This window comes from Erinaceus europaeus, chromosome 7, assembly GCF_950295315.1.
Source record: "Erinaceus europaeus chromosome 7, mEriEur2.1, whole genome shotgun sequence".
NCBI classification, from domain to species: domain Eukaryota; kingdom Metazoa; phylum Chordata; class Mammalia; order Eulipotyphla; family Erinaceidae; genus Erinaceus; species Erinaceus europaeus.
In genome coordinates this window covers 20646922-20667924 of record NC_080168.1, presented here as the reverse complement: position 1 = coordinate 20667924, position 21003 = coordinate 20646922, and the positions used below count along the sequence as shown (strand labels likewise).

Below are 21003 nucleotides of genomic sequence, written 5' to 3'. Positions count from 1 at the left end.
CTTCTTCAGACATTGAATACTCAGTGCTTTTATTTTGCTTCTTATCTCTTTGGATGATTTCTTTATATCCCACAAATCGTACTGCCCTACTTTGACATTATAGTATGCTACTATGTAAACAGGCCAGAAAAGACTTCTACAATGTGGCAAGCCATGTGGCAAGAAAATGTCAAGGGCCTATCAGATAAAAAAAAAAAAAAATCCCACACAGGAATATCTGAAGTGATGCTAGTGATGACACTGAAAGTGAAGTAAACTCTCATGAGACTCAGAAAATTTATCTTGGGAGTCCAGTGGTAGCACAGTGGGTTAAATGCACATGGCACAAAGCACAAGGACTGGCCTAAGGATCAGGGTTCAAGCCCCAGGCTCCCCACCTGTAGGGGAGTCGCTTCACAAGGTCTTCAGGTGTCCATCTTTCTCTCACCCTCTCTGTCTTCCCCTCCTCTCTCCATTTCTCTCTGTCCTATCCAACAACAACAACAACAGTAACAACAACAATAATAACTACAACAACAACAGCAAAACAACAAGGGTAACAAAATGGAAAATAAATAAAAATATTAAAAAAAAAGAAAAATTATCTTTAATGTTTTTAGAAGGGGCTCATTTCCAGAGGCAGAATATGTTAATTTCTTGTGCCATGTTAAAAACTTCCATTTCTCCTTGAATAAAATGTTAGTTTTCAACATTTGTCCTGAGAAGGGTCCCAGATGATTTATTAAACATTCTTTCTCCTTGGATCTTCAGAAATCTGCTGATTTTTACACCATACTTGTTAGAAAGGAAATTTAGTCTGTCTACTCTTAATTGTATCAGAACCCAAGTTTCAATTTATTTAGTACCTGTAAAATTAAAAGCCTTACACATGTATTATAGGAGGTTAAAACAAAGCATTTAGTGATTTTTATTGATGAACTAGAATATAATTAAAGAATCAAGATCTGTACACAAGTAGATAACTTTCTACATAAGACAACTAATTATGAGTACCAACAACAGCTAATTAAATGTCAGTGGGAATATCTGACTTAATTATTGAGGTAATCCAGTCATAATCAGTAGAAAAGTATTACTCTGACTCATCAGTTATAGAAATAGTGTTCCACTGGGAGTTGGGCGGTAGCATAGCAGGTTAAGCACAGGTGACGCAAAGCACAAGGACCGGTGTAAGGATCCTGGTTCGAACCCCTGGCTCCCCACCTGCAGGGGAGTCGCTTCACTGGCCGTGAAGCAGGTATGCAGGTGTCTGTCTTTCTCTCCCTCTCTCTCTGTCTTCCCCTTCTCTCTCCATTTCTCTCTGTCCTATCCAACAATGACAACACTGATAACAATAACAATAAAAAACAAGGGCAACAAAAGGGAAAATAAATAAATATAATAATAAGGAAAATTAATAAAAAAAGAAATAATGTTCCACTAACTCATTTATTTAAATATAAACTAGACTGGGGAGGGGGCTCAAAGGTTGAGCACATACCTTGTTTGCTTGAGGCCCTGGGATTCTATCCCTAGTACTACATAAAATGGCAGAATAGTATGCATCTCTGTCTTTATTTATCTCTCTCACAGTAAAATATTTTTCTAACAGTATAATGAAAGCACTAAATAAGTTTAGATACTTCTGATTTATAATACCCAGTATGATTTCTGTAGTGATGAAAATTTCCCTCATCTTAAATGTCCAATATGATAGCTACTAGCAAAAGAAGGGATGTAAACTGGTTACAAAAAAATAAGCAATTGAGTCCCACAGTTATAATAGTCACATTTCAAACATTCAGTAGTCACATTTGTTTTAGACAATAAAGGTCTAGTAAGAATAAGCTATTGTACCAAAAATTACTATTTTATAAGTTCTGTGAGGCAGTTCAATGAAATAAAAGGAGGAAATCAGAACTTGTTTTTCCTACAATACTTTAGAAGTTATGTTTGAAGAAAAAGAGTTGCCTGAATCAAGTATTATTTCTGTTTAGTTAACATTTACAAGAGAAGAAATCAGGAATGAGCATCTACTTAAAAAACATTTTCAGTAGTGATATAATAGTGTTTTACAGGGTTTAGTTGCACACTGCCCCCACCCAATGCTCTTTGCTCCCCAGAACCCTCCCCCCACTCTTCCAGTGATAATCACCATAGGAATGAGTATCTTAATCAGTAGATATAGCAAGAAGGAAACCATGAGGACATGTGAAGAACAGAGAACAGGACAATGTGGGGAAGTTGTGGGTGATAGGAAAGAAGGAGAGAAGTCCAGGAGGGAAACCAACAAATAGCTCTGTTGACCTGACATGGGAAGATATTATTTTATGTTGAGGGCTCACTGGGGTTTGCTCTCTGAATTGTAAGATGTTTAGCAGCATCCCTCCTCTCTACTGATGCCAGTGGTAGTACCCTGTCTCTGAAAATCAACGATTTTCTGTTGAGGGTCAAACCTTCCCTTGTTGAGACTGTGAAAATGGCCTGCAAAGACACAGGGTTGATAGTAGCTATTTCACTGCATGTGTCTGTGTGTGAAATAATGGATGTGATAACTGGAGACCTACATCTAGTCGGCAGGTTTGGAAGTTAAGAGGGAAAACAGGATACTTTTTTTCAGTTTATTTTTTGTTTTTTATTAATATTATGTTACAAGATAATAATTATAGTTCCACAGCACACCCACCACCACATTCTGTATCCCAAGCCCTCCCCCCCAACTCTCAAGGAAAGCCACCAAGGTTCTCACAAGTCTAACAGTTTACTTGCTTCTGTTTTGTTTGTTTGTTTGTTTTTTGCAAATTCATATGAGTCAGATCAGATCTCTAGATCCCACATGAGTGAAACCATCTGGTTGTTGTTTTTCATTTCTTTACTTATTTTGCTAAGTAGAATCACCTCCACTTCCATCTGTTTTGTCCCAAGGACACAATGTTACTTTATTTATTTATTCCCTTTTGTTGCCCTTGTTTTATTGTTGTTGTTATTGATGTTGTCATTGTTGGATAGGACAGAGAAATGGAGAGAGGAGGGGAAGACAGAGAGAGAGGGAGAGAAAGACAGACGCCTGCAGACCTGCTCAACCGCCTGTGAAGCAACTCCCCTGCAGGTGGGGAGCCAGGGGCTCGAACTAGGATCCTTCTGACAGTCCTTGCTCTTTGTACCATGTGTGCTTAACCCGCTGCACTACCGCCAACTCTGTCACTTTTTTTTTAATTGCAGAGTATTATTCCATGGAATATGTATCTCATAACCTCTTTAGACAGTCATTTGTCGATAGGCATTTAGGCTGTTTCTACTCTTCGGCTATTTTAAATAATGTAGCTATGAATATAGGAGTACATATGTCCCTTCAAATTATTATTTGAATGTCTATTGGTTATATGCCTAAGTGTGGTATTGTTAGATCATAAGGTAATTCCACTTTTATTTGTTTAAAGTCTCTCTATCTAGTCATACAAATAGGCTACATCAGTTTGCATACCTACCAGCAATGCAGCAGAGTTCTCTTTTTTCTACAACTTCTCCTACATCTGTGATTGCCTGGTTTGTTGATGTAAGCTATTCTCTCAAGTATGAGATGGTATCTCAGTGTAGTTTTAATTTGCATTTCTTTGATGATAAGTGAAGTGGAGCATTTCTTCATGTGTCTGTAGGCAATATATATCTCTTATTTAGAAAACTGTTTAGTTCTTTGGCCCACTTTTTTATTGGGTTATGTTTACTTCTTTTGTAGATTTGCATTAATTCTGTATAGATGTTTGATATCAGTTGCTTGTCTGATGTGTGATGTACAAATATCTTTTCCCATTTACTGGGTTTCCTGGTTATCCTTGTGTTGTTTGCTTTCAATGTGTAGAAGCTTTTTAGTTTCATTTTATTCCATTTATTTACTCTTGATTTCATTTCCCATGCCCAGGGGGTTGAGTCTCCAAATATATCCTTGGTATGAAGGTCCTGCAAAGTTTCATTGACATTTTCTTCTATATATTTTAAAGTGTTTAGTTTAATATCTAGATCTTTAATCCATTTTGAGTTGAACTTGGTGTATGGTGTTAGGTGGTGGAATAGTTTCACTTTTCTACATGTGGCTGTCCAATTTTTCCAGCACCATCTGTTGAAGAGATCTTCTTTTCCTCATTGAAGGGTTTTGGGCCCCTTTGTCATATATTAGATGGTTGCATATATGTGGGCTCATTTCTAGACTTTCCAATCTGCTCCATTGATCCGAGTGTTTGTTTTTATTCCAGTAGCATGCTGTTTTGTTTACTACTGTTTTGTAGTACAAGCTGCAGTTTGGAAGCATGATACTTTCATCTTTTTTCCTTTTTTCTCAGAACTGCTTTGGTGATTCATGGCATTTTGTGGCTCCACACAATTTTTTGGACAAGTAGCTCAGTTTGCTGGAAAATGTGATTGGAATTTTGATAGGGATTGCATTTTGTTTGAAATTGTAGGTTGCTTTTGGCCATTTTAATAATGGTACCCACTGCCACTGAACTTCATAAGTTTTGAGACCTATTTATTCCCTTATTCTTCATCAGGCTTGCCTATACTCAATTGGAGCTAAGTGAGTTACTTAAGAAGTCATAGTTGTGGAGGAGTGGAGATTTTATCCTGAGTCACCAGGCCAGTTTAGTGTTTTTGATGTCAATATAAGCTCACTATGCTGCTGTTCCAGCTGTTGTGGGTATCAGCAGTGGAAACTTAAGAAGTCAAAGTTGTAAACTGGTGAAGTTTACAGGTGACATTTTTAACAGTTGTTGCTTTAATTAGACCCAGAAGTAATGTGAGTCAGTTGCTAGTCTCCCAATTTGGCACCAGCTGTCCCTGAATATGACTTGTTACTCCTGGGACTCTCTCCCTCACTCCTTTTCTGTCCATGAGACACACATGTCTGTACTCAACTGTGGCTTGGTGAGTTTCAGGAGAAATCTTGAGCATATTTGCTGAGTTTTCAGAAGATATTCATTGTTTTTTCTAATTGACTAGGGAAAGTGCTATACTGATCTTAACTGACCACATATCTTAATTTATAGTATATACAAGACTTTGTATTCATTGAAATTTCAACTTTTTCTTTTTAATAGAGATAGAGATTGAGAGGGTAGAGGGAAGAGCGGGAGAGAAAGATAGACATCTGTAGCACTGGTTCACCACTCCTGAAGTTTCATGGAGACCAGGGACTTGAACCTTGTTGGAAGGAGTATTTTTCACTCACTCTTCTTTCTCCTTAAATTGCTTTTATTCCCCAGTAACCCCAGGTTGTTCTCACATGTTATTTTGCTCTTAACTCAAAGGTCATATTTCTCCTCACACTATCCTTGACTAGACTATACTTGTTTTGAAAATATCCTGTCTATAGTCTATAATTTTTTATGCTTTATGATTCTTGTAATCATGTAATATAACTTATTTTATTGACTTATTTAATATTTTATGATTCACCACAGAAGAAAGTTCTATAAAGCTAGAATTTCTGTAGTTTTGTTCACTTCCTATAAGAACTTCTGTCAGTGCCTAACATATAGTGTATTCAATAAATATTTTCTTAATGATTGAAGAAATAAATACATTTTCTACTGGTTGATATATACTTGCATGGATTCAGTTAAATTTTTCTGAGATTTACAGCATAAACTTGAGTACCATGGGGAATCAATATTTAGTTGTTTTTTAGTATCTCAAAGCTTATTAATGCTACTTAACTCATTAAGAATATTGGTGTTCTAGCATCCTTATTTTAATATATCAATATTTATGTCCAGAATACATAAGAGCTTTTTACATCATATATATTTCATATTTCTCAGTGTTTCTCCTAAAACCGTTCAGAATTTTTACACATTGTTAACCTCATCATAAATTCACCAAAATGCCCATATTGAAATATGTTAATTTCTGCTTTTTTGTTCTGACATTATGGCATTTTCAATATAAATGATGCTTTTGCACTTTCTCTTCACAACATCTGTTCATAACCATAATCTATTTTAAGATATTATCATTTCAAGAAAAATGCACTCACTTGATAAACCTATCTTAGAGTTGAATTCCATGAAGAAATTTGTGATTACTAAAGCCTGTATTAGAGGCTCAAAATGGATTCTAAACAACCCTTTTTCTACTTCTAGAATTTTACTATGATTTGAGATTACTTGACATCTCTCTCCCTTCAAATTAACTATAAGCTTATTGAGAAGTTTTTTTTTCCTAATTGATTTAATAATGATCAATAAGTCTGTTGGATAAGTGGGATACAATTCCACACAATTCCCACCATCAGAGTTCTGCATCCTATCCTCTCCATTGGAAGCTTTACTATTCTTTATCTTTCTGGGAATATGGACCCAGAATCATTATGGGGTGCAGAAGGTGGAAGGTGTGGTTTCTGTAATTGTTTCTCCACTGGACATGGGCACTGACAGGCCGATCCATACTCCTAGACTGTCTCTCTCTTTCCCTAGTGGGGCAGGGCTCTAGAGAGGTGAGGTTCCAGGATATATTGGTGAGGTCATCTGCCCAGGGGCATCAGGTTGGCATCATGGTGGCTAAAAAAAAAAACATTAAGATATGAAGCAGAACAACTTGTTTAATAATTAGGAATCTAATGGTAAGAATATAGAAGATGAGAATTAGGGGTCTTTATTTTGGAAAAAGCTAGGAAGTCTATTTTAGGTATATTCCAAGGGCACCATGACATGAGCCTGATAGCTAACATGCAGATGAGCTAAAGGTATTATCTGGGAAGATGGTGTCACAATTGGTAATAGGACTAGTAGCTGTATCAGGGCAGAGAGTAACTCTCAAATATGGGAAAAGTATATAAATACTGTAAACTGTAGACCCCATCAATCTGGTTTGAGGCCCATGTATTCATATTCAGTACAATAACTTGTATAACCTCTGCATCCCTCTAGATCCAAGCTTGCATTCCATGGTCATAGCTATGAATATTCTAACTGCACTCATTTCAGGACCCGTCTTCCTCAAGTGGCAGAGTATGTTGATCTAGCCTCCCTTTAGAGAGTGAGGCAGTTCCTACTATTGTTCCACATTGAGGGCAACATCCTGTTGAGGCCCACAGAGGCTTACGGTATTGTTCTTTATGGAGATTACCAGTGATGGTGTAGAAGGGGAACTCTTTCAGAGGTCTAGGTCCTTCATATCTATGCGGGAATCCCAGGATTCCCTGACGAGGGCCCTGGATGATGACTTGGCCTGGTAGTGACCAAAAGAGCCACTGTTAAAGTATGTCAGTCTCTTACCTTTATTCAGCTTTTGTGGTCCTGACTTTAACTGATAAGTTTAGCCTTAGAGTGATTGAGGGAAGTGAAATAGGAAGTAGGTGAGATGGGTAGGTCTCAGTAGAAACTATTTGATTAAGTACTTTATGGTGTCTTTTTTAGGTCTTTCTACTTGCTTAATACACTTATTGCATCACTGTGGACTATTGCAGACTTTTACTTTAAGGTATATACTTCCCCTAACTTATGGATACAATGCAAGACCTTATCTTGATTTATGTCATTTAAAGCTATTTACAAATAACTGTATCTTATATACAGACAAGACCAGTTAGTTGCATTTGATCTCCCTGGTATAAGATTATATTCCTTCTCTGACCCGTCCTGTATGGAGATAGAAGGAACTATGTTAAGTGAGATATGTCAGAAAGAGAAAGACAGATGAGTATGATCTCACTCATAAAAAGAAGTTGAGAAAGAAGAATGGAAAGGGAAACACAATGCGGAAATTAGCTGAGTTTGGAATATTTCACCAAAGTAAAAAAAACTTGGGGTGGGAAGGAGGGTAGATTTTCAGCTCCACTATGAGGAGGGGGGTTGGAACAGAGACTTTTGGTGGCAGGAAGCTGTTAATATACACTCCTATTAACTAACAGTCTTATAAATCACTATTTAATCAATATAAGGGGAAAATAGATTAAATGTCTTGAACTTTTTGATGCATAGACCCTTTAATCTAAGCACTTAAAGTTTCAAATTGGTAAATTGACTTATAACAGTGAGCTTAAATTGTTAATACATTCCTAATAGTTACTCTTTTCCTTCTTTCTTTCTCTCTCTTTCTTTCTCTCTTTCTTTCTCTCTTTCTTTCTTTCTTTCTTTCTTTCTTTCTTTCTTTCTTTCTTTCTTTCTTTCATCATGAGAGATTTTATCCATTGTATTTCTTTCTCCTGCTCCTAAAACAGGGATAAAATACAACTCGTGAAGTAGTCACTTATTCTTTCCTTGACTTTTTAGGCCCATTATGGTGAGTCTTTGAATGCATGTTTGATGTTATTGTCCTGAAGCATTTCACCTAATTTTTCTCTGAAGTATTTCATTGTTTCAGGATAACTATGTAAGCTTTTAATCCACTCTGAGTTGGTGTGTGGTGCTGATGACTTATTTCTATTTTACTACGCATGACTGTCCAGTTTTTCCAACACTATTTGTTAAAGAGAACTTCTTTTCCACATTCTATATTTTAGACCCTTTGTCAAATATTAGATTTCTGGAATTTTTATTTTATTCCACTGATCTGAGTGTCTGTTTTTGGTGAGGATGTGCAAAAAGAAAAGGAACTCTAATGAAAAATTGGTTGAAATGCAAACTGGTGTAGCCCCTATGGAAAACAATTTGGAGAATACATAATGAAATAGAAATAGAAACACCCTATGATACAGAAGTATCAATAATAGGTATATGTCCAAGGGACATGGAAAGACTAATTTGAAAGGATATGTGCATCCCCTACATTCATAACTGAAGCATTTACAAAATATATTCAACTCCACAGTCAAAACTGACGAGATTTTATCATTTAGAAAAAAATAGATAGAATTGGGGATGATTATTCTAAGTGCAATAAGTACAGAAGTGAGTATCAACTAGCAGATTTTTTCATTCATGTGTGGAATATAGATGCCTAAAATAAATGACCTTGGGGGAAAAAAAAAAGTAATAACCAGACTACCTCTTGGACTTTGCGAGAACTAAGCTAGGGAGTGGGGACAGATGAGGCACAGAACATTCGTGAAGGATTTTGTGACTCACATACACCATGTACACAGGTGTGGGAATAGCCCTGAAATCTTCTAATTTGTAAAATACTGTTCAGCCACTACTAATATTTTAAAATGACATTCCCTTTTACACATTAGTGTCTATTCTAATTATTTTTGTCTTTTGAATTTTAAATACCTGTTGCTTTTTCAATTTATTTGTTAGTATATGTTGCTAATCAACTATAATATTAATTCTTTTCATGTGTTCCATAACTTCAATAACACAAGTCTATTTTACTAGTACTTATGGGCTTCATTGCCGGATTAGCTTCATGGGCGGGAGACAGATGACCAGGGACTCATGGCTGAGCTGTACACAGTATCTCTTTATTCATGCGGAACGCAGAACAATCTAAGCTAAGCTAAACTAACTACAAACACAATCCATATATATATACTTGCCAAGTAGGGTGGAAACAGGATGTGATGTAGAGAGGGCGGAGCAAAAAGTGACTGGTGCAAATCAGGGTGTACTACGAGAGGGGATGGAGCAAAAAGACATCATGAACCAGTGGGGATTAAACCAGTGCCCTGCAGGCAGGGTAATGCTTAGTTAACAGTGGTTATGTAAATAGAATACAGTGTTAAGCAGGGAGGATTAAACCAATGAAACAGAAGGGGTTTTTAGAAGCAGAATTAGAAGCATACCAACACTTCATCTTGCTTTTTCACTCCTCAAAGCACCTAAATTGAGGTATGCAAATGTTTTTATTATAAAGGTCTTAGGAGCTTTAACACTTCAATTAGATTGGTTGAATATGTATCCTAGGTATGTATTACTAGTGAAATGACTTTGGGTAGATTGTATAGCCTTCCTAACCTTGGCTTTTTTTTTTTTCACCTGTACAATAAGTATAACTTGACTATGGAGATTAAGGATTTAATCAGATAATAAACATAAGGATCTTTGAAAAAGTTTGCATGATTATGTAGTAGAGTATTGTGTACTCTAGATATTTTGCTATATCCTTTTATCTGTAGAGCTTGCTTTGTGATACAAGTTATTAATGACCAACAAATAGGCAGTAGGCTAGGGAAAACTCATTTACTGATAACAGCAGTCTTACCCACAAATTTCTAACATTTTTGAAATGCCCTTTAGTCTTGTACTCCTTGAACATTCCCAGATTTACCTGTATTTTCCATACTAATACCATACATCTTTTGTTTTGTTGTTACATGCCATTAGAATACAGAGGAAATAGTGTAATGAGCTAATGCTTAATACTGCAAAGGCCTGTCCTAGGAGACATGCTAATGTGTCAGTACTAAAAATGTTTGAAATACTAATTTTTCTCCTAATGAGCCTAAACATTTTATTATAGTTATACCTTAATACCAAGTTGCAGGTCATTACCTTCACATATTGAAAGCAGCTGATGTTTCTAGGGCTTAATGTTTCTGCCATTTCCTTGATGACCCCGCTTTCTTGCCCATTTTACATACTAAAATTTATGGAAATAAAAATTAGGTCATTTGACTGGTAATATATATATAATTTTTTTTTTAAATTTTTTATTTAAGAAAGGATTAATGAACAAAACCATAAGGTAGGAGGGGTACAACTCCACACAATTCCCACCACCCAATCTCCATAACCCACCCCCTCCCATGATAGCTTTCCCATTCTCTAGCCCTCTGGGAGCATGGACCCAGGGTCGTTGAGGGTTGCAGAAGGTAGAAGGTCTGGCTTCTGTAATTGCTTCCCCGCTGAACATGGGCGTTGACTGGTCGGTCCATACTCCCAGTCTGCCTCTCTCTTTCCCTAGTAAGGTGTGTCTCTGGGGAAGCTGAGCTCCAGGACACATTGGTGGGGTCTTCAATCCAGGGAAGCCTGGCCAGCATCCTGGTGGCATCTGGAACAATTTGATCAGGTCCTGCTTTTAGTTTCCCTATATATAATATTTTTATTTCATTATTTACTCAAGAATATTTTTATTATTAAGTTAATAAATGCTAACCCAAGAAATTTGAATTTTGGAAATGCAAATAAAATTAAAATACTTTCCCTACTCCCTAAAAATAATAATTCTGATTTATTGCCTACTAATTATGTTTTCAACAGATGCTTTGTATCTGTATATGCATCAGACAGTGTGAATAATTTTATTGGCTGCTTCATTCATTGAATTACATATGTATATTCTTTATCATTAGTCATATTTAGAAATATCACTATAATAGTAACATAATATTTTGATTATATGATAATACATATTATAATCTTTTATAATTATAGATATATATGCATATATATTGAGAATCATTTTTAATCTACTAACCTGTCTTATAAATGGTATTAAAAAGGAACATCTTTGTGACAAACAGTTCTTTTAGTTATTGACTTATTTAAATATATTTTAATTAAAAAATTATTTTAATAAGATAGTCTCTATTGTTTAACATCCTTACCAGTATTTGTGATGTCAATGTTCCCCAAATTACCCTAGTAGAATAATTTGGAGTGGGAACTTAAGCACAGGGCTAGTTAAGTATCTTATTTGAATAGCATGCAGCTTTGTCATGTGTATGACACAGGTTCAAATCCAGCTCCCACCACATTGGAAGAAGCTTTGTTACTGTGGTCTCTGACTCTCCCTCTCTAAAACAAAAAAGCATTCAACTGAACTACATGTCTGATTGATTCAGAGTCTGAAATTTTAGGTATAGTATATTTGATTTCTTGAAACATATTCCCAACATCAAAATATTTTATATATATATTTATATATATCCAAGGAGTTGGATGGTAGCACGGCAGTTAAGCGTACATGGCGCAAAGCGCAAGGACTGGCCTAAGGATCCCAGTTCAAGCCCCAGGATCTCCACCTGCAGGGGAGTCGTTTCACAGGCTGTGAACAGGTCTGCAGGTGTCTGTCTCTCCTCCTCTCTGTCTTCCCCTCCTCTCTCCATTTCTCTCTGTCCTACCCAACAACGACAATATCAATAACAACAGCAACAATAAAAAAACAAGGGCAACAAAAGGGAAAATAAATAAATATAATAAAAAATTCCACCCCCACTGGTTTTCCTCTGCCATCATCATGTTCCAGGACCTGAACCCTCGCCCCACCACAGAGTCTTTTACTTTGGTGCAATATGTGATCTCCAGTCCAAGTTCTGCTTTGTGTTTTCCCTTCTGATCTTGTTTTTCAACTTCCGTCTATGAGTGAAATCATCCCATATTCATCTTTCTCTTTTTGGCTTATCCCACTTAACATAATTCCTTCAATCCCCATCCAAAATGGGATGAAGAAGGTGAATTCACCATTTTTAATAGCTGAGTAGTATTCTATTGTATATATAGGCCACAATTTACTCAGCTACTTAATCTGTTGTTGGACACCTGGATTGCTTCCAGGTTTTGGCTATTACAAATTGTGCTGCTGTGTACATAGACTATACATATACGTATACGTATACGTATCCATATACATCTTTCTGGATGGTGTTTTTGGTTTCCTAGAGACTATCATTCTATACTGATTAGAGTGCAGGAGATGCTGATATGTTATTGTACTTCAACAATCATAGCAACTTCCTATACTTATTTTACGTTGGTGTTACTGGGGAGATCATATATGCGTGATTACAGGAGTAAATGAAACCTTTTTGTATTTCCTTCTGAATTTTCTAGTGACCCTAAAACTGCCCTATAAAAATTAAAGTCAATTGAAAAAAAAGAGTTGATTAGTATTTTTTTAAATTTTTTATTATCTTTATTCTTACTGGATAGAGACAGTCAGAAATGGAGAGGAAGGGGAAGATAGAGAAGGAGAGAGATACCTGTAGCCCTGCTTCACCATTTGTGAAGCTTCCCCTCTGCAGATGGGGAACGAGGGCTCAAACCCAGATAATTGTGCACTACAACATGTGTGCTCAACCGGGTGTGGCACCGCCCAGCCCCAGGGTGTTATTTTTATAAATTCTCCATATTCTGTTATTGAAAATAGGTATTTTATGCTTTTAATAATTGTAATCCCCACTTAGTATGAACTTCTTCAGGTTTACATTGTTTCTGTAATTTTAATTTATAATAATTCTTCTAGGGCATTTACAATTCATTATGCAGTCATTTGTTGTACTCTGCACTGTCCTAGGTTATGAGAATGTCTACTAAGCCAGAAAACTTGCATTTACCAAATTTAAAACATTCTCATGCATGTGTGGTTGTTATAGGATCATTTATTTATTTTATTATTTGTCATGACTCCTTGAGAAGAGAGCATTATTATTGTGTTATTCGGCCTTAAAGAAACTTTACAGAAAATAATTCCAAGAACATCAAAATATCTTGCTTAATCAAGTGTGTATATGTGAAGCTTCTTAGCTGTTTCATCAGTATGCAGGTCTGCATAACAATCATAGAGGACATGAGTTTTTCCCCTAATTAAGATCCTCTATTTATTCTTCACATGCAATATAAATACATAGGACTTTAGTATAGAAAGATTTCTTCCTATTTGTCGTTTCTTATTCTACCAGAAAAATATCCCCGTGAGCTCAAAGCATATGTTAATTTCCAAGCTTGTAAAATCTGTTTCTGAAATATTAAGGTATACTGTTAGTTTATGAAAATTGTCTCTTGACTTTTTATTTAAGTTATAAATAACTTCCATAGTGATGTGTCTTTCTCCTTTTCTTTCTTTGTTTTACAATATATAAATGCATTTTGAACCTCTGTGCAGAGAGATATCAGTGATATCTGAATCTTCCTGCAGCTGTTGGTATCTAGTTTGCATAGGTGATGCCTCTGGCAATTTTTTAAATCCACAACAGAACCAGGTTCAATTTTTTCCCTATTAGACTTCTTCTTCTAGCGTTTGCCCTTCTTCCGTAGCCAGTAACAGCGTCAGGTTGAGCCTGATGTAAAGTTTCGAGACCTCCTTTGAATCTGGAGAGGTGGCAGTCATTGACTATGTGGGTCATAGTCTGTCTGGAGCCGCAGGGGCAGTTCTGGCTCCCCAGCGATGGAACATAGCGGCGCACCGGCCATGGCCTGTTCGATAGCAATTGAGGAGGGCCCAATCATAACGTGCTAGGTCAAAGCTGAGTTGACGCTTGCCGCAAGATATGATTTAGCGTAGATGGCTCGGCCGTATTAGGTTTCAATATTGGGTATCAACCAGGTTACACATTTCATTCATTTTCATTTATAAATAGTGTCATAGTAAAATTTACCATGATTTTTAACTAATTTTATAGTACAGGTAGAATTAAACTTTCCAAAAGCTTGAAACCTTTTTGGTATATACTGTTAAATTCTTTCTTTTTCCTTCCTCCCTTCCTCCCTCCCTCCCTTCCTTCCTTCTTTCCTTCCTTCCTTGCTTCCCCTCTCTCTTTCTGTCTATTTTTCTTTCTTTCTCTTCTAGAGTTTCATGCCTGTGTGATCCAGCACAATTTTTTTTAACCACAACACTGCTGAGCTCTGGATGATGGTGGCATGTGTGATTGAAACTGGGACTGTGTAGCCTCAGGCAGGAGAGTCTCTTTGCATAACCATTATGCTATCTACCCTGTGGTGATTCAGCAGTTTCCACCTTTTGCAGCCAGGCCCTCCATTTGTAATTCTGCTGAAGACATAGAGGGAGAGAGAAAGTGTGATGATTTATCTTTGTCACTTGTGCAAGTCCCTGGTGCTGCTGCCATGAGATGATGGGAGTTCAAACCTATATCCTCACACGTGGCTAAGTGCACATTACCTGGGTCCCATAAATGTTTTCCAGTATATTTTCATCAGCCTAAAGGAACTAGTTTGTTTTTGTGTTACTTTACTCTAAATTGTAATAACTTCAAAGCTATGTGACTTTTACCATAATAGGACCGTGGAGTTAGAGTCCAAAAGACTTCATACAACTATCAGGAGTCATATCCATTCACTTTCCTCTCAATGGTATGCTTTGTTTACTTCGTGGAAGTCTACTTGCACTTGCTTTTCCATTAGCTCATTTGCATCTGTAATCATAAAAACATTTTTTTAAAGTTCAGCTCTTTTAACATTTATATATCTTGAAAAAGATTATTTTAAATAACATAGCTACCATTGATTCTCTATCTTCTTTATATTCATTCATTCATTCAAAGGTTTATTCAAGATAAAATGTCTTATATGTAGCAGAAACTATGCCTGTTACTGTGCATTCTGTGTTACTAGAAGAGCTAATCTTATATATTAATCAGAACTTCTTTGCATGTTTCTCTGCAACCTTCTTTAGAAACTACTTCTTGTCAGTAATTAGTCTAGCATACAATTATGTAAAGTTAAAAACAATTTAGAATGGTTCCCAAAGTACTTGAGATTGCTGTCTTTAATATTACCGTCCTCTTTTTGATTTGTCTCACTTACCATGATTCCTTTAAGTTTCATCCAAAATGAGACAAAAGGGTCACATCATTATTTTTACAGCGGAGTAATAATCCATTGTGTATATATACAATAACTTTCTTAGTCCCTCATCTATCATTGGGCATCCGGGTTGCTTCTAAGTTTAGGATACTATGGTGGGAAAGAACCTAAATTAGATGTGAGACCGTTCTGAATACACCTGTTACAGAGAGATGTTATACCCACATGTCAACAACTGTATTTTAAACCATTAACCCTCTAATAAAATGGTAAAAAAAAAAAAAAAAAAAAAAGATTGTCATACAATTTCCCATAACTTTAAAAAGTCATTTTACTTAAAAAAAAAAAATCTATCTTTCTAAACTCAAATTTTCTTACTTGATGTCAGGTTTAGATAAAATTTGCATTTTCTCTAGATTGTCAGATAATCCCTTCCCTACACCTCTTTATCTCATTTTTTATCCATTTTTCTAAGTGATCCAGAGCCATCATGATTAGAATATTTACTTCAAGCTGGGAAGACTGTATAATGCTTATGCAAAGAGTTTTCAAGCCCAAGGCTCTCTGAGATCTCATGTTCAATCTCCAGCACCACTAGAAACCAAAGTTGAACATTGCTCTGATCTCTCTCTTTCTCTCTCTCTCTCTCTCTCTCATATTTAAAAAAAATTCACTTCAAAAGTGACATGAAAGAACTTGGACTGAAGTCAGTTTTCTAGATGAGTTTCAATGATTGACTCACCATCTACTGATTGAAGAAATATTTTCTTAGTTTTACTATGATCCTGGCACTGTAACAGGCACAGCACACCAGCCTAACTGGTTCTCTAGAATTATAGTTAGGATATCATTTTATTACCCTGCATCTTTCAGCTGTTTAATAGAAATAAAGCTTTTTAATAAGTTTATTATGTTCATTTAAAAATAATTCATGATTAAACTAAACTTCTAAGTTTCTTAGAAAATGGAAAAATCTGATGTCATTCATTCACAGTTGTTTAGAATAGTTTGCTTTTCATTAGTAAAGCATTTCACACAGTACTAGAATCACTAAAAGTACTGAATTAGTAGTGACATTATTATTTTAAAATCTGACTCACATATCTATAACTGAGTTAGCAAAAGGTAGGTATGAGAGTAAAGCTATTTAAATATTTATTTCATCCCCAAATAATGTTATTATAACATTATTATAAGATCAATGGCTTATTAATTTTTAGATTCCTCCGATTTTAAATACTCATTATATAAACTATAATTTAAATTTCTCTCTAGCAACAATCAAACTATATTTTTTATTGTGAACACTATGGTGATTATCAGGGGAAAGTGAATAGGCTACAGGAGATAGGTCTGGTGTAATGTGCACACACACACACACACACGGAATAGTAAATCTGAAATTTTATAATCTTGTAAACAAATGTCAAATAAATAATAATAGACATATGAATAAAAATTACCTTAGTTAATAAAATCCAGAAAGGTATATTTGGTTCCATCTACCTCTGGTGAGAAGCTTATTCAAATTTAATTCTGATTAAAATTTATCTATTCTGTTCCCAAAATTGAAAAAAAAAATTTTGTCCTGTGACTTCTAAAGGTCTTTGAAATGGTTCTGTAGTTTTTCTATAAGCATTTCCCTGCAAAACTAATTGGCTATTATGCAATTTTGTTATAAAAGAACAGAAAATGACATTCAAAAGGGCATCTTTAAACATGACTTTATTCACTTACCATTATGTAACACAAAATAATAACAAAATTAAAGAGAAAATACAGTATATTTGGATGTAAACAATGTTCAAGATACAATCTTGTTGAATGCTTTTATAATGTGTGCAGATTCGAAGAACTGTGTGTTATCCTCTTTCAATTTCTCTCTATTCTATTAAAAGAAAGAAAGAAAGAAAGAGAGAAGGGAAGAAAGAAAAGAAAAGAAAAGAAAAAAGAAAAGAAAAGAAAGGGAAAGAAAAGATAAATAAAGAAAGAAAAAATGGTTGAGGGATTCATAGTACTGGCACCAAACCCCAGTAATAACCCTGGTGACAATAACCAAAATTTTGTTTTCATTCAATGTAACACATTTTTTTAATCATTGCTGAAACTTTAATAGACTAACTTTCCAGATTGAATGAGAGTCAAATAAGGGGGGGGGGGAAGCTTGTGCAATGTCTAAGTGATCTATTTTGTTTTTATCTTATCTAGTTTTTGTACTTTTCTAGTGGTGAACTTAACTAAAAGTATGAAATCAGAAAGTGAAGTCATACTGCTTCACACTTACACTACTATACTAGAAAATGATGCTGCATTGCTTTGCAAAAAACAAGTTACTTCTTGTTTTATCAGTGGAAAAATTAAACCAAGCTATCAAGCAAATAGTTCTTTTCTCTTTATGGTAAAATTGCCTTACTGCTAAATTCATTATATGTAAAAACAGTTCACAGTGAAAGTTCCAGAGTTTCTGGTTTATATCTAGAAAGAGGTCTTCTAATTTCTAACATTAATAGTCCTTACTAATGCTGAAAAGTTTCCTTTCCTTTTTAGAAAATTAAATTCAGTGATTCTTCACAATGCTTACAATATATGTTTAGATGTTTGAAAACATTCCAAATGCTCCATGTTCTTTTTAAGTTATAAAAGAAGATTAAACATACCATTTATTAGATTGGGGACAAAGTAGTTGTATTGCTTTGTGGGTGACAACAGTTATAGATTTTTTTTTTATATTGTCATCAGGGTTATTACTGGGGCTTAGTGCAAGCACTGTGAATCCACTACTCTGAACGACCAATTTTTCTTTTTTATCTTTTTCTTCTCTTTCTTTCTTCCTCTCTCCCTCTCTTTCTTTCTTTCTTTCTCTCTCCCTCTCTTTTTTTATTCCTTTCTTTCTCTCCCTCTTCCTTCCTTCCTTTCTTTCTTTTTAATAGAATAGAGAGAAACTGAAAGAGGACACAGATATATACAGGGAGAGAAAGTTAGACACTGGAGCCAAGTAGTGTATATCCCGTTGAGTACACATGTTACAATGTGCAAGGGCCTGGGTTCAAGCTCCCATTACCCACCTGCAGGGGAAAAGCTTCACAAATGGTGAAGCAGGTCTGTAGGTATATCTCTGTCTCTTTTCCTATCTTCCCCTTCCCTTTCAATATCTGGTTGTCTCTGTCAAATAAATAACGATAATAAAAAATAAAAATAAAAAGAGAGAAAGACACCTGAGGATCTGCTTCACCACTCATGCAGCAGACACCCTGCAGGTGGGGGGTAGGGATTCAAACCCCAGTTCTTGTGCTTGGTAATATGTGTGCTTAACTGGGCGTGCCACCACCTGGCCCCACAGTTACAGATTTTTAAAAAATAATAACATCTTACACATATCTGGTGAAATAGGGAAAGACAGAGTTTACTTGGATTGTAATAAAAAAAAACCACATCAATAATAATAATAATAATAAAGCCAAGAAACAGTGTTGCAGCTTTTTTATAGTATGATGGAAATCAAGAAATACATTGAATTGTTGTGAACTAGTTTAAAATGATAAGAGGGAAGTATATTGTAGTCAAGTTATTTCCTTGTGAATTTTGTAATAGTTCTTAAAAATAAAGTAACTTTGACTAGACATTAACAAATTAAGCTGAAACTAAAAGGAAAACTATATTGAATTGGAAACAATACATGGCTTATCGTAGCTCGCCAAAATGGCCCTAATGTGACCAATACTCATTCAGCTGATTAGAGAACTCAGACATTAAATGAAAGAGCATGGTAAGCATAAGTATAGTATACTGGTTGATCTTGCTCATTACTGTATTCTAGTCACTGGCATTAAGTGGATATTCAGTAATTCCTTGAAAGGTCACTAGGAGGAGTTAGATGGATTTTAAACTCAGACTGATGTTTCCAGGTTGTTATTTATTTATTTTTACTTTTCTACCATTTTCTTTCTTACTTTTTTAATTTTTATTTATTGATTGGATAGAGACAGTCAGAAATTGAGAGGAAGGGAGAGAAACAGTAGACACCTGCAGCACTGCTTCACCACTTGCAAAGCTTTTCCCATGCAGGTGGGGACCGGAGGCTTGAACCTGGGTCCTTGCACACTGTAACACGTGTGCTTAGCCAGGTCCGACATCACCTGTCCCCCATTTTCTTTCTCTAATAATCATGCTTGCTTTTAAAACTAGAAATGGCATTTTTATTAAACACATGTATAAAACAGCAAGACTAAAACAACCTCTGGAGTGTTTTTTTTTTTAATCTCTAGATTTTGAAAAACATAGTTTCCATTGCTACATACCCTGTCTGAGGTCTCTATATATCAACTCAGTTGTTTTGAAATATTCCCCCCCCCCATTTTTTTTATTTGTGATTTCATAATGGGTGACAAGATTGTGGGATAAGAGGGGGACAATTCCATACCACACCATACAGTTCCCACCACCAGAGTTCCATATCCCCTCCCCTTCATTGGAAGCTTCCCACGGAGAAAAGGTCCACTGTTGTTTCTGTAACATTTTATTTCATCCACCCACTCTTGTATTCCTTATTCTCTTTATCCAATTGTGTTCTTATTTGTCCTACTGCATGATAACAAGCAGTCTCAAACGTCCTAATAATTTGTCTAACAGACCACAGTAAACACCCTTTACTTGTAATTAATTTTACTTAGCCACAGTGAATCTTCCCATAGTTATACAATTTATTCTTTTCTTGTGTCCATTTGTTTTCCTAGGTATATAATTCTATTCTGCCTGAAGTATACATTATCAATACTAATTAAAAACATATAAAGTGAGATAAGCTATTAATGCTAGTGTTTTCAAGTCTATATTTCTATGCGTGTATCACATAAATGTATGTGAAGAAACACATTTTATGGTTTTGTAGTTTCGTCTTATCACATAGCCTCATGGAATTAAAATAATCAAAATGACATCCTAAAAAACTGAAAATTTTAGCATATGATATTTATTTATTGTTTAGTATTTTAATACATTTAAAAATTCATTTTGTAACAAATTTGTGCCCAAGAAAAGGTATAATGAATGCTTTTTTAGTTTGAAGTAATAGATCTTAGGATGTAATGAAGTGTAAAGACAAACACAAATATTACTTTTTGGTTTTGAATTACTAAGTATTTGTATGCAAGAATATATTTGTATATTCATTTTTATATACTTTAAAGGGCCACATAATAGCATCCTGTGATGCCTGTGGAGTCACAAAATTATGGGACTTTCGGAAACTCTTACCAATTGTGTCCATCGATGTGGGTCCGAGCCCAGGCAATGAGGTGAACTTTAATTCATCAGGTAGGATTATCTTTGTTATTTGTGACCAAGCTAACAGTATTCATATTTCCTTTGAAATTGTTTTGTGTTTTCACTTAGGATTTTACTAGTGTTTACTCCAACATAAATTTCGTTTAATATTATTCTAAATATATTAACTTGTGTTATAACTTCTCATATGATACTTCAGATTTCATATAAAGAAAACATTATATTTATCATTAATAGAGAATAAGTGTCTGCTAATATGGATGGCACATGATCCATGCAAAATCTTGTTGCATATCTCTGAAAACTGACATTCAAAGTAAGTTAG

The 21003-nt window shown here is 35.2% G+C and overlaps 1 protein-coding gene across 4 annotated transcripts in view; it reads left to right on the top strand.

Moving 5' to 3' along the window:
• SPAG16 (sperm associated antigen 16) overlaps positions 1-21003 on the top strand; it is a 1038313-nt gene that overhangs the window by 750212 nt on the left and 267098 nt on the right. For all 4 annotated transcript variants that reach the window (XM_060193955.1, XM_060193956.1, XM_060193954.1 and 1 more), the window contains one exon: positions 20582-20708. In XM_060193955.1, the coding sequence (XP_060049938.1) occupies positions 20582-20708 (127 nt within the window). The remainder of the gene's footprint in view (positions 1-20581; positions 20709-21003) is intronic.